Source organism: Prionailurus viverrinus, chromosome E3 (genome assembly GCF_022837055.1).
Source record: "Prionailurus viverrinus isolate Anna chromosome E3, UM_Priviv_1.0, whole genome shotgun sequence".
In the NCBI taxonomy this organism is placed as follows: domain Eukaryota; kingdom Metazoa; phylum Chordata; class Mammalia; order Carnivora; family Felidae; genus Prionailurus; species Prionailurus viverrinus.
Genome location: NC_062576.1, coordinates 27,276,069 through 27,291,081, shown reverse-complemented (window position 1 = coordinate 27,291,081; position 15,013 = coordinate 27,276,069). Strand labels below are relative to the sequence as shown.

The window sequence follows — 15,013 nt, the reverse complement described above, 5'->3', positions numbered from 1 at the left end:
GTCCACCTCTTCACCCACACCCCCAGGGCTCTCTAGTTAAATGCCAAACATATAGCCCATTAAGACAGAGAAGGTTAGAGAAGAATCACTAAGTGTTAAATACTATAGAAACCCTAAAGGGAAGAGTCTGGAAACCAGAATGGGACTCTACAATCAAGAAAAAGGCAGTGTTTTATTAATATAAAAATGTGTGCGACCATCTTTAAAAAGTCCTGAGAATAGGCAAATACTGACTATAGAGTTATTCAGATAAAATTCCTCTAGCTAAAAGATTCAAGCACATCCCATCAAGGGATTGACATGCTTGTGAGATTCTCCAACAACTACATATTTAAAATTTTCCCTTTAAAGATAATTCTAAAAAGCACTGTGGTGTCTTTTAAAAATAAATGTACTATGGGGCGCCTGGGTGGCGCAGTCGGTTGGGCGTCCGACTTCAGCCAGGTCACGATCTCGCGGTCCGTGAGTTCGAGCCCCGCGTCGGGCTCTGGGCTGATGGCTCGGAGCCTGGAGCCTGTTTCCGATTCTGTGTCTCCCTCTCTCTCTGCCCCTCCCCCGTTCATGCTCTGTCTCTCTCTGTCCCAAAAAATAAATAAAAACGTTGGAAAAAAAAAAAATAAAATAAAAAAATAAAAATAAATGTACTGTGTAAAAGATAAACATCATTACCACTTTTTTTTTTTTTTACAGGTGACACTGGTCAAGAAAAATGATGTGGTTGCCAAAAATTACTTGTAACACATTAAGAAAATGTTATGCAATTCAGACATAGTTAAAAAAACTATTACCAAGTTAGGCACTACTGCCTAATGGTATGATACACCCTACAAATCTTGGGCACAGTCAAGGTTTTAGAGTATCAGAAGAGCAATATTCCATGTACCCCTTAGTAAGTAACATATCTTAAATATGATGGTAAATATGGAAAAGGCACTTACTGAGTTTCATATTCCACACCCGTGATTCTTAACAAAGAGGAAGTTATTAACAGAAGTACTTCTAGAGCATTCTCAAATTATACACATGACCCCTGCCCCAACCCTCTTAAAAAATAAATGTACATTAAAAAAAAAAAAAAACTTAGAAGAGAATTTAAAACACCTTGGTTCTATGTCTAACTTTACCAACATTATACGAAGACAACAAGTAGATTTTTTTAGTAGGGCTCCATGCCCAATGTGGGGGCTTGAACCCATGCCCCTGAGATGAGGAGTAGGAAGCTCTACAGACTGGGCCAGTCAGGGACCCCAATACAAGTAGCAAATTTTAAATGGACTCTGATTCCTCTCAACATCTCCAATAACACCTACAAGACCGATCTCCTGAGATATCCTGGGGTGCAACAGTAAAGAAACATACTACGTGTAATCAGGGGTAAATATGTACGATAAACTCTCTACTTAAGTACTGGGACTTCTGCTTTAGAGGTGATCTTGAAATAACTACTTCCTATCCTTGAATATAAATAAAAAGATTCGATAGACAAATCTCAAAAAATATAGTCCCCTAAATCAAGTAGCTGGGAAAGAAAGATACTTTTCAGAATAATCACACTATTCTTCTAACTATAGGAAAATTTATTAAAGGAAGACAGTTGTGGTAGTTGCGGAAACATAGTAGAAGCAGCAATCAAGTGCTAGGAAACAATGCTCCCACTGTGCTCAGTAGTAGCAAGAAATATATTGAGGTATTTAAAAGTATTTAGCCTTGGGGCACCTCGATGGCTCAGCTGGTGGAATGTGCCACTCTATCTCTGGGTTGTGGGTTTGAGCCCCACACAGGGTGTAGAGATTACTCAAAAAAATATAAGACCTTAAAAAAGAAAACTATTTAGCCTTAAGTTTAAGAAAACTATGAAACAGTTCAAAATGATCACTTAAGCGACTTTTTCTCATTAGATTTTACACCAGACACACATTAATCGGTTTAAGTGTTTTTAAAATAAGAAACTTTCATAATTCCCTTTTACAACAAAGGAGAAAAATCAATGTTTCTAAATATGAAGTTCTGTAGAAGATGCATTTACTCATTTTAAGTAAATTTATCGCACCATAATTTAAAATAGTGAAAACTCAGGATAGCATAATAATGTATATGTCTCACAATGATACAAAATTCATTCCTATCTTTGTTTAGAAGGTACATGTGGTTTATTTATTTTTTTAATGTGCTCCAAACTGTTACACTGGCAGAATATATCCTTGCCATGATTCCACGATCCATCCTCCCTACCCCCTTTAAAACATTAACCAGGGCGCCTGGGTGGCTCACTTGGTAAGCTTCTGACTTTGGCTCAGGTCATTATCTCACAGTTAGTGGGTTCAAGCTTCGCATTGGCTCTGTGCTGACAGCTCAGAGCCTGGAGCCTGTTTCAGATTCCATCTGTCTGTCTGTCTGTCTCTCTCTCTCTCTCTCTGCCCCTCCCCTGCTCGTACTATGTCTCTTTCTCTCTCAAAAATAATCAAAAAAAGTTTTTAATAAATAAATAAACAAAGCATTAATACCTGCAATGCCTGGGTGGCTCAGTCAGTTAAGCATCTCTTGATTTCGGCTCAGGTCACAATCTCACATTTTCATGAGTTCAATCCCTGCTTGGGATTCTCCCTCTTTCTCTGTTATCCCCGACCCCGCCCACCGCTCACCCAAAATAAATAAATAAACGTAAAAAAAAAATTAATACTAGATGGTGGGAGAAAGGGAGAGCAACGCAGCATTCAACTGGTGTTCTTAAAGAATTAGTTCTTCAAATTCCAGCTGTATAATAAAAGTTAGGCAAGGTACAAACTACCTTTTAATCTACCTTTCTTTATTTAATTCCATTGGCACCTGCCCTCTAATTTATGCAAATAGTTACAAAGAGGAGATTTTTTCCCCTGGCTCATAATTTTAACAGGTATCAAGTTCTTAAAGTGCGAATAGTAAGACACAGAGAAAAAATAGACAATTATGCAGATTCATAGTCAAATTCCTCATTAGCCAACTTGACATAGGCTTAGATTATGGCAGCATACTAAAAAATGTAGCAAGAGAACCACTATTATACTGAAGAGCAATTAACTGCATAACCACCAATTTAATAGATATCAGTTATATATCACAATATTTCATATAAATAATATCAAACATCATATATGCCACATCTAATAGAAATTTAACAATGACATGTGCTCCCATTCATATATCCCATTCCCACGTAAATAGAAAATAAATCCCATATTTATTTTATGAAATAAAGTGTTATTTCATAAAATACTCCTTATGAAATTCTTAGAATGACTACACACATGCATACAAAGTACTAGAAGAGAAAACTGAACTAGTGCATGTGTGCAAGTGTGTAGTGAATCCTGAAACTTTCTGAGGAAGAGGTAAAAAAGGAGGATCTTTAAAATTCCAGATTTGAATCAGACATGGCAACATAAACAGCATTTGTGTAGCACTTCAATAATTTTGAAAGTAATTTTCCAAACTTTAACCTTCACAACCCTACATCTTAGGGAAGGCAAGAATTACCTCTTCAGGGCAACAGCTGGGTAGTGTCAGTACAAAGTACTTTTGTCTACCCGTTTTTAGTCCACTGTTATTTTCATGACACCAGCCTCTCCTAAGATAAATATTTGTGAAGGATCAATACTAAAAATGCACATATTCTTAAAAATAAATACACCTGAGAGAGGAACATAAAACACCCTAGTTCTATTTCTAACTTCTCCAATGCAATTACACTAAGACAGAAACCAGATTTTTAAATGAACTCAAAGTGGGGAAAACAGCACTACTGGTGTAATTTTTATATCCTAATAAGAACAGTAAAAATGGAATACTAGTATTACAGTAACTCCACAAGACAGGCCACTTAAACAAAAGCTTCCTGGGACACCTGCGTGGCTCAGTAGGTTAAAGCCTCCTGACTCTTGATTTCAGCTCAGGTCATGATCTCACAGTTCGTGAGTTCAAGTGCCGCGCAGAGCCTGCTTGAACCCACAAACTGTGAGATCATGACCTGAGCCAAAGTCGGATGCTCAACCCACTGAGCCACCCAGGCGCCCCAATACGAAGTGTATCTTACGGTAGATTCCTTTTTTCTTTTTTCTTTTTTTTTTAAGTAAACTCTACCCTTAACGTGTGGCTCAAACTCAACCCTGAGATCAAGAGGCTCATGCTCTACCGACTGAGGCAGCTGGATGCCCAGGTAGGGTCCTTTAAACCTGACTGAAGAAGAAACACTGGATCTCAAGTTTCATAATCCCGTTGTTGGGAAACCTGCTACATTTTCATTTTTCTTCATGTGTACCCAAAGAATAGGACAGGCAAGAAAAGCGATCTTTTGAGGACAGAAAATCCAGGATGTTTTCAATTGAATATATATATTAATTTAACTGCACCAAATGTGATACTGGTTATCATCTTTGGGATTTTTTAACCAGAATCTAACCTAATCAGAGTTCCATTCTATAGAGGACAAAAATTTGACATCTTTCCTAAAATTAATAGGTTTTTCCGTCTGAATTCTGGCAAATCTCAGAAAGCCAGCAGAGAATCTTGTCATTAGGGCAATGAATCTGAATGAATCTGAATGTCCAATCAAAACAAGGAGTCTGAAAATAAAGCATTACACTTCAGATGAGGAAATCCAGCGGTCATATTATCAGGAATATAAACTAGGGAAACCTTCAAGAGGCTGAACACCAAGAGTTGTTCATGGGTTGCTTCAAAGAACTAAATATGCCAAGATCGCATTTAAAATTTGTTCAAACACACACACACACATAAACACACCCATCTTTTCAAATCAGGATTAGGGGCAACTGGGTGGCTCAGTCAGTTAAGTATCCAACTCTTGATGTGGGTTCAGGTCATGATCTCAAGGTTTCCCAAATCGAGCTTGGGCTCCAAGCTGGTCATTGAGCCCACTGGATTCTCTCCCCCTCTCCCTTTGCCCCTCCCCCACAGGCACACACGGTCTCTCACTCTCAATAAATAAATAAATAGAAGATTAAAACGCTAAAGAGAAGGTAGTAAAAACAAATTTTCAATGAACAAAGTCAAATAAAAAGGAAAAATTAAATTCAAAGAGCTTCAGTAAAAAAAAAAAAATGGTGCCAATGCTGTTATACATGGAGGAAAAATGAATATTTGTCAGTATATATATTAGTGGAGGCTTCTCCCTATTCAACAGGAAAGGTATTAAGTATTTTGGATGCTACCAAAAATAAAGATCTAATAAATACTAAGTTAAACAACATTTTTTAATTAAAAAAAATTTTTTTAAGTTTATTTTGAGAGAGAGTGAGAAAGCACGTGCTTGCACAGGGGAGGGGCGGAAAAGGGAGAGAGAGAATGCCAAGCAGGTTCTGCACTGTCAGCACAGAGCCCAACACAGGGCCTCAAACTCACAAACTTCAATATTACAACCTAAGCCGAAATCAAGAGTTGGACACTTACCAGAGCCACCCAGGTGCCCCAAATGAATATTTGTTGAAAACTTGCAGACAAATACATGAGTACATAATTATCGCAGGCCACTGCAGAGCCATTAACAATTTTCTTGTGAACCATAAGAGCACTCCTGAGGTTCCTTAAGATGCTAAAATAACGTATAAGGGAAAAATGTAGTGGGGGGGGGGGGGCACTGAGTGGCTCCATCAGTTAAGCTCCATCTGACCAGTCAAACTGTGCTGACCGACAGCACAGAGCCTGCTTGAGATTCTATCTTTCCCTCTCTCTGCCCCTCCCCTGCTTGTGTTCCCAAACGCTCTCTCCCTCTCTCAAAATAAACATTTAAAAAAATGTGTTTAAAGTAGTGCTTCTTGTAAACAAAAAATAACATAACTGAGGTAGTTCCATACCAAAAAAGAAAAAAAATAATTAATTCTGACACCAGAAACCTCTCTGAAAAAACGTCTTTTAAATGAACACAAAAAGCCTTTAAGAGGTTTTTAAATAATAAACATGAGATCCTAAACATACTATGTAATATGAATAGCAAATTAAGCTCCAAAAAAATGATTTCCAACAAGAATACAATTCCCTTCTTTGAAAGGGTGTGAAAATTAATATGAAAGAAGTAATTTACCATGTTGGGAAATCTGTTGATTCTGGGGGAAAAAAAATTTTTTTTTACGTAAGCTCTATACCAAAGTGGGGGGTCGAACTCAGGACCCCGAGATCAAGATTCATATGCTCTACTGACTGAGCCAGCCAGGTACCCCTGATTCTGGAAAATTTTGATTTCAGTCATTCCCCAATCAGCAGGCACACAAGGACTCAGGTATTCTACTGGAATGCCAGAAGGCACAACCCAGTGCTTAACTTTTCAGTGATCAGATTGTTTAAATAATGTCCAAATAGATACAATAGATACGGGATAAAATGTCAAGGTGTAAAAGAACTTTTTTTTAAATATTTTTTAATGTTTATTTTTGAGAGACAGAGAGAGAGAGAGAGAGAGAGAGACGCACACACACGCGACCACTAAGGGGGGGGGGGGGCAGAGAAAGAAAGGGAAACACAGAATCTGAAGTCATCAGCACAGAGCCCAACACCGGGCTCGAACCCACAAACCTTGAGCCGAAGTCAGACACTTAGCTGACTGAGCCACCCTGATGCCCCTGTAAAAGAACTTCAAATATGTGAGCAAGGTATTTTTTCAAGATGGATATTCATATTCTTTCTTAAATGAACATATTCTTCCTTCTGTAAAAGATCTGGCCATCTCAGTCTACTAGAACACTGTCTCTTTAAACCCGTTCAATCAGCTTAATTTACTGCTGCCTCAGGCTAACCAGGCTGCTATACCAGGAACAGTTCCCTTCAAAATGCCTCTCATAGCTTCTGTGTTGTAAGCTAGAGTTAACACTAAACACAAAAACAAACTTGCAGAATTTCATTTTCATGTATTTACATGAGGAAGAACACTCAAATATAGAGTGTATACTTTTTTTTTTTTTTTTAAATAAGCTCTACACTCAACGTAGGGCTTGAACTCACGATGCTGAGATCAAGAGTTGCATGCTCTATCAACTGAGCCAGCCAGGCGCCTCTAGAGTGTATACTATTAACTGATGCACTAGCAGGTAAGAAGGGATGCAGAGGTCGAACCATTATACAAAACGCATGCACATATGAAGGCTGTTTTTTGGAGGAAGACACACATGAAACTTTCAGATAGTTGTTAAGTGCTATGAAGAAAACCCCAGATGAAATGTCAGAGAAAGCTGCTTCTTCTCAGTGAGGGGGTGACATTTAGGCTGGGACAACAGAAGGACATCCAGGTCACCGTACTCTGAGAAGAGCAATCTATGCAGTAGCTACACAGCAAGAACAGTACATGCAAAGGCCCTAAGGCAGAAATGAACTTCAGGAGTGCTTTAGGGCAAGTAAGACACAGAAAGGGGAGAAAAAGACAGGCTCAGCCCTCAAGGACTTAAGAGATCAATCACTGAAGTGATAAGCAGTTAGCTTTCACTGTAGACCTGTTGCAACAGAAGAGGGATCACGGAGGGCAGAGGTAGCCAGGTAGGGGGGTTAAAGGAAGTACAAGGTTTAGACTGGGGAAAAGCTTGAAAAAGAAAGCAACAATAGGTATCAAGATGGTAGAGAAAAGTCCATGAACCTGTAGCTGATAGGACTAAACTCAACCAAGAAGAAGAGCTCTCATGTGTCCTAAGATGCCTAAAAAAGTTAACAAGGGAGCCTCCACCTGTTTTTACACAGGATCTTTAGATATCCCAAGAAAATATGTTTATAGCAAAAGAAAAAGAACAGAAAAGAACATGACAAGATTACCAATCCACAGAAACTATAAATTGGTAATAAGTCCTAAGAATATTCAAAGATTTCCTTTCTACAGCAAATTTTAAGGCAAGATCTACCCATACACTCTGCCAGTGTGGTGTTTTTTGTTTGTGTGTATGTGTTGTGTTTTGTTTTGTTTTGAGGGGCGGGGAGGAGTGTAATCCATCTGAAAAGTCAATGCTTATCTGTATCCTAAGTGGGGTCATGGTTACCCAGGTATATACATTTTGTCAAAATTCACTGAACATAAGATCTATACATAAGTAAATTTCATCTAAAAAAAGTAACACAGTCCAGTATAAAAAAGTATTCAAAAAAAGTACAATCAACTAATACAAGTGGAGGAAAACTAACACTATAAAAATACAAACGTCTCAATAAGAATAGGTTACACTTGGGGCGCCTGGGTGGCGCAGTCGGTTAAGCGTCCGACTTCAGCCAGGTCACGATCTCGCGGTCTGTGAGTTCGAGCCCCGCGTCAGGCTCTGGGCTGATGGCTCGGAGCCTGGAGCCTGTTTCCGATTCTGTGTCTCCTTCTCTCTCTGCCCCTCCCCCGTTCATGCTCTGTCTCTCTCTGTCCCAAAAATAAATAAACGTTAAAAAAAAAAAATCTATAAAAAAAAAAAAAAAAAAAAAAAAAAAAGAATAGGTTACACTCTACATTAAAAAAAATAAAATAAAATGTAATAAGCTTGAGTATTTCATATGGAAATTAAACCAAAAAATGTCTGTAATCTTTACTGTTCTGCCTCTACACAAAAGGGGATGTTTTATTTTGTAGTCCCCAAAATAAAATGGGTTCTGAAAAACTTTCAAGGGGGCGCCTGGGTGGCGCAGTCGGTTAAGCGTCCGACTTCAGCCAGGTCACGATCTCGCGGTCCGTGAGTTCAAGCCCCGCGTCAGGCTCTGGGCTGATGGCTCAGAGCCTGGAGCCTGTTTCCGATTCTGTGTCTCCCTCTCTCTCTGCCCCTCCCCCGTTCATGCTCTGTCTCGCTCTGTCCCAAAAATAAATAAACGTTGAAAAAAAAAATTTAAAAAAAAAAATGAAAAACTTTCAAAAGCCAAAGACAGGTAACCAAAATAAGAAGAGACACCAAACAAATGACTACTTGTGTGAATCCATAAAGCGAGGGCCACTGAAAAGAACCCCAGGGATTTATTTTAGGTGATTAGAATAAGAATGGCAAGTAAGCAAGTGTCTACTATATGCCAGGCAGTGAAGGCAAGAAATCTCAAATCTAAAAGTTGTGAGAATTCAGATAAACCAACAAACAAAAAGCAGAAACAGACCCATAAATACAGGTAACAAATTGATGGTTGCCAAAGGGGAGCAGGGTGGGGGAATAGGCAAAATGCGTGAAGGAGAGTAGGAGATAGAGGTTTGCAGTTCTGACTTACTCATTAAGTCACCAGAATAAAAGGAATAGTGTAAGGAATACAGGGGAGAAAAAAAAAAAGATTGTGAGAATTAACTGTTCACAAGACACCACAGACCACACTCCAATTTCTGTGTATGAACATTCCATCTAAGTGTCCTAACCTAAATTGAAGTGTGAGTAGATAAAAAGTATCACTGTAGTGATCATAATCAACACCAGAAAACACATGAGGGGCTTTTGCTTATGGAAATTCCCACATACTGGGCTGAATACTTCTGTATGAATTTAAATAATGATTTATAAACAAAATATTCAGGTCCTTAGCAGTCTCTGTAAGGTGCGGATTCAAGGCCCACCATACAGCTCCAATATAGCTCTTGAGCTATATCTCATCTGTATCACTCAAAAGTACCCCATCCTTCTCATCAAACTGGAAATATTTTACCAAGGACCACTTGCTTATTTTACTTTCTTTTTTGAGACCCCTCCCCAATTACTGTCAAAAAAGTACAAATCAATTTCACGGCCCCACTGCCCCCTATTCATCTGTATAGCTTTACATCCTGACTCTCCAGGTTTTAAACCCTATTAATTACACATAAAAATAATTAAATCAAAAATTATATACCACTTCATAACCATATAATACTTCACCATTTCAAAGTCTTTTCTCCCATATTAACCTATAACCTCCTTAAAGATAGTGGCTCTATCAGTCATAAAAATCCCTAAAGGATCAATATTTCCTAAAAGCAAATATTTTCATTGAATTAGAATATTACATAATCTCCTGCTACTAACATGCGCTCCAGTTATACTCCCAACTAGAAAGGAACCAAAACAGAAGAGGTAAAAGAGGTTCAATTTAAAGACATAACTGCCAATGTTTCATAAAGCATATGGTTTATTTTATAATGGAAAAAACAAACTCTCCCCACAAATTAAACACCCATACACAGTTATCTGATAAACCTCCATAGCGTACTCGAAAATCTGCAGTACAGAATTGGTAATCGTTACATTCTATTAAACTAAAGCTCTATCTTTAGTTATAAAATACGTAACTCCACTTAATTTTTCCTTTATGTATTTCACTATATCATGTACCTATGGACATCAAATAGTATACAGACTCATAAAAAGCTAAACAGACAGAACCACCTGGGTGGCTCAGTCAGTTGAGCATCAGGCTTCAACTCATGATCTCCTGGTTGATGAGCTCAAGCCCCACACGGGGCTCTGTGCTATCAGCACAGAACCTGCTTTGGATCTTGTTTCCCTCTCTGACCCTTGCTTGTGCCACCTGTTAATAAATAAACATTAAAAACAACAACAACAACAAATAGACAACTCCGGTTTCAAAAATCCAGCTTCTCACAATGCCAGACATACCAGTTTCTGACTTTTCTTTTTTTTAATTTTTTTTTCCCCCCAACGTTTATTTATTTTTGGGACAGAGACAGAGCATGAACGGGGGAAGGGCAGAGAGAGAGGGAGAAACAGAATCAGAAACAGGCTCCAGGCTCTGAGCCATCAGCCCAGAGCCTGACGCGGGGCTCGAACTCACGGACCGTGAGATCGTGACCTGGCTGAAGTCGGACGCTTAACCGACTGCGCCACCCAGGCGCCCCAGTTTCTGACTTTTCTATCTTCACAGCACTCTTCCTATTTTTTGGTCTGTGACAATGGAGGATAAAGGTATTTGTACTTTTGAGAACTTTAATCTGTCTACATTCTACCAAAAATGGAAGCTATTTTTAAGATACAGTTTCATCGTTAGAGAATTGTAGAAAGATGACAAGTTTGGGCCCTGTAAGATACCCATTGTAAATCTGTTAAATAAAGTCTTAAGATTCCAAAGTACAGAAGCAAAATCTTGTTTTCTCTTTACCTGAATGCTTCCTCTTGTTTGAACTGATCTTTGACTCCAATGTCAAATTAGTCATGCCATTTTGGAGTATTAAAGTGTATAATAATTATACATTTAATTTTTAAAACAAGCCATTCTGATCTCTATCTTGATTGGTACAACTGGAAGATCATATTCCAAAACAAATTCAAGAAAAGGACATACTTTGGCTAGTGGCAATGATAAAACTACTTATTTGCCTAATCATTCATAAATCTTAATTGACACTAGAGTGAATGAAGAGGAAGACTATCAACCAGTGCTATATGAATGCTTTCTGCTAAAGGTATGCTTCTAGCAAAGATGGGCTTGTTCTGTTGCCATATGACACTAGTCTATTCAGCCACCTGGAACACTTCCTGTCAGTATGTGCGAAGTATCACGTGTGGCCATGACTGACTCAACAGTCGGTTTCCAGACTGACAAACTAACACGAAAAGAAACCAACAAGAATTGTTTTTTTTTTTTTTTTACCCTTTATTTTTGAGAGAGACAGAGACAGACAGACAGACAGACAGACAAGAGCGTGAACAGGAAGGGGAGAAAGAGAGGGAGACACAGAATCTGAAGCAGGCTCCAGGCTCTGAGCTGTCAGCACAGAGCCCCACGCGGGGTTCCAACTCACGACCGCGAGATCACGACCTGAACCTGACCTGAACCGAAGTCAGACGCTCAACTGACTGAGCCACCCAGGCACCCCAAGAATTGCTTTTTTAAATCCCACTTGTTCAAAAGTCTAAATCTAAGAAAAACAAAATCAGACAAGTAATGGTATAGAAAGACAAATAATTTTTTAAAAAACCAAAATAATTCACATGAACCATAAGGAATCCGCCTACATTTGAAGATGTTTAGAAAAATAAATCTCCATTTAAACAAAGAGGAAGATGAAGTTCCATTTGTCAGTTAACTGGAATCTGTCACCTTTCTGAAGAGGAGACAGAATAACCCACCACAAACTTATGAAAATTTATGATTGACAAACAAGGTTCTTTACTTTTTAACAAAACAACTATGGCAACCCCACAGATAAATCAAGTTCTGCTATGGGGTACTGTCCGTCCTTCTCTGTTCCCTCTTCTACAAAAAAAGTTAGGTATTTCCAACATCCTAACCAACTGTTACTCTGTGTAACCAACTACATCTCACAGTATCCTCTACCTAGGCATAAAGTTCTGAGACTTGGTTACAGAGCCTAGCTTCACAGAAAGCTAACACCATCCCCCCAACAAGCACACCACAGCCATGAAACAGAACACATAAAAGAAGATAGACAATATTAATAACCCACATACATATTCCATAAATATATAACCCATTCTGCCTCATATCTGTCAAATGCAGTCAAGCGACCCCAGCAGGTGGCTGCAACTCTGCTTCTCCATTTATTTAGAATTGAAAGTTACAAGTTATTCTTTTCCAAAAGCTCTAGGACTATTTGTGAGCACTTTATTTAGTCCTCTAAAGGGATGCTTTTTTATACTTTACATATGCTGACCACAATACTGAAAAATAATGGGAAATCTACCATCTAAGGCTGTCAAATGTCAAATTCAAGCTCATTTAATCATCTAATTTACTAGATTCGAAAACAAAAACTACTTCACACATTTCAATGAAAGTACAAAACTAAGAATGTCAATTACAGATAATTTAATTACTATCAATTTACTTAAACTAGTCAGTTGATAGTACTTAAAGCACTCACAAACCCTAAGTGGTAAAGGACAAGTAAAGCTGTACTTTTCAATTTTTTAAAACTATTTAACATCTCAATTCAAGAGTCAGGCATTAACTCTTACACACAAATGTTCTCAACAGACACAGGGTTTGGGAAGATATATTAAACAGAGTAAGAGGTGTACCACCCCTCATCCAAAAGACGTTTCCATCCTCTTAAAATGTTACATTCTAACATCTGAACAAATTATTATTTCCAGCACTACTGAAGTTACATATAACCACGAGGAAGGAAGTCATCCCAAGTGTCTTAACACTTATTTCGCTAGTTTCAGGACAATCATAATTCAAGTGCGCTTCAAAGTATGAAAACTCCATGAATCCACTAACTCTAAAACCTTATATACATTTAGGGAGTTCTTTTAGGCACTCACACCTAAATTAGGCACAAGTGCCTCATGATTAATCAGAAAGACACAAAAACTGTATATATATATAGATATATATCTATATATATCTATATATAGATATATATATGTAAAAAGGTGATGCTCCTAATATGTTCAATTCCAAAGAGGCCCCAAAGCAGTCTGAGATCAAATGCCCTCCATGCAAGAGAAAATTCTCTACTCCTCTTAGTGCCTGCTCAACAGTCCAAGTATGAATTGCTCTCCACCAGGGTAACTGCCCCTGCACTTGGGGAAAACTTCATTTCCCAGCACCGGGGTGGGTCAGCCTCATTAACACAGTCACAATCTCGTTTCATGCCCCACAACTGCCCTGCCTAAAGTCACAATAAAGCCTTGGAGTGTTTGGGGGTTTTGTTTTTTGAAATATTAACACGTGGGGGGCTCACAGAAGAGAATCACAGTTAAGAAGCTCTTTGACGTGGGTGCTGAGAGTGTAAGGGACCAAGGGAGTGAGTGGGTAACACAGAGGTTCCTGGACTCCCATGATTCCCCAACTCCAATTCCAACTTGGTGGGTGGTAACCAGAGTCCCCCACCACCACCATACCCCTTTCTTCACCCTCCTTGACCCAACTCCTAGGCCAGTGCCTTCGTTGGGCGCCCTGGTCTCAGCTCCAGCCCTGGGGCTGAAATGCGGTGGCAGGGAGACATTTAGGCCTCGCCTCCCAGCGGCCTTCCTCCCCGAGCAGGGGCGGGAGGGGACCCAGGAAGCCGCGCTCGGTTCCTGGGGGGGTGGAGGGCCTAGGCCGCGCCTCCCAGCCGGATGGCCCTAGGCCTCGGCCCGCCCGAGGCGGGGCCCGGGGTCGGGGCGGCGGGCTAGGCGCCGGCTCACCCACCTGGGTTGCCAGTCATTCCAGCTCCGTGGGTACTTGGTGCCGCCGCCGCCGCCGCTGCTCAGCCGAGACCCCGGGGCTCTGCGGCTCATTACCTTCCCCGACACGACATGGCCAAGCGCCGCCGCCCAAAGAAGCGCGAGTCGCCGCCCGAACCGACCGCCGCCGACACTCCGCTCCCGCCTGGGGTTGAGGAGGAAGCCGAAGAGAAGAAGAAGGAGGAGGAGGAGGAGGAGGAGGAGGAGGAGGAGGAGGAGGCGGCGGAGGGCGGGGGAGGCGGACGGCCGTTCCGGGTTCCGCCTGAGCCCGCAGCGCAGGACGAGGAGGCGGGAGTAACGCCGCGAGGGGGAGGCGGAGGAAGGGGAGGCGACGTTTCTTCCAGGGCCGAGCGCGGCCCGCGACGCCGGGACCCAGGAGGAAGAGGACGACGAGGAGGAGGCGGTGGCGGCGGCTGCTCACGCTCACACAGCCACGGCTTCCCCGCCTCCCGGCTCCGCCCGCCGCGCCGCCGCTGCCGCACGGCATGCTGGGAGCGAGGGGCGGTGTCGGCGCCCGCCAGGCCAGGGGAGAGGGGCGGGGCCGGCTACAGGGGGCGGAGCCGGGCGGGAGCGGCGAGGGGATCGCCCTCCCGCGCTCCGGACTAGCTTCCACTCCCTGCGGACCGTGCCAAGGTCCCGGCCCCGCCGCGGGGGATCATGGGAGAGGGGAATCTCCGCCACCACCCTCAAACACACACCCTCCCAAACACTCTCCAGAAAGCATTAGACCCCCCGAGTGCTGGGCAGTCAGGTGTAAACAGACATCCAATCAAGGACCCGGGGTGTCTCCGCGCGCGCACACGCACACACTGGCGGGCGTGCCCTTAGGCTCACGTGGGCTCACTTTCCCCACCCTATTCGGTAAAAAGTAAAAATAAAGAGTGGGTGGATAGTCCCCTACCCAGCCC

The 15,013-nt window shown here is 41.2% G+C and overlaps 1 protein-coding gene across 3 annotated transcripts in view; it reads right to left on the bottom strand.

Moving 5' to 3' along the window:
• Positions 1-14,563, bottom strand: part of SMG1 (SMG1 nonsense mediated mRNA decay associated PI3K related kinase) — a 104,551-nt gene extending 89,988 nt beyond the window's left edge. For all 3 annotated transcript variants that reach the window (XM_047838346.1, XM_047838344.1, XM_047838345.1), the window contains exon 1: positions 14,071-14,563. Coding sequence is in view for 2 of the 3 variants with exons in the window: in XM_047838344.1 (XP_047694300.1) it covers positions 14,071-14,159 (89 nt within the window). In the remaining variant the exon portion in view is untranslated. The remainder of the gene's footprint in view (positions 1-14,070) is intronic.
• Positions 14,564-15,013: the final 450 nt, after the last annotated feature.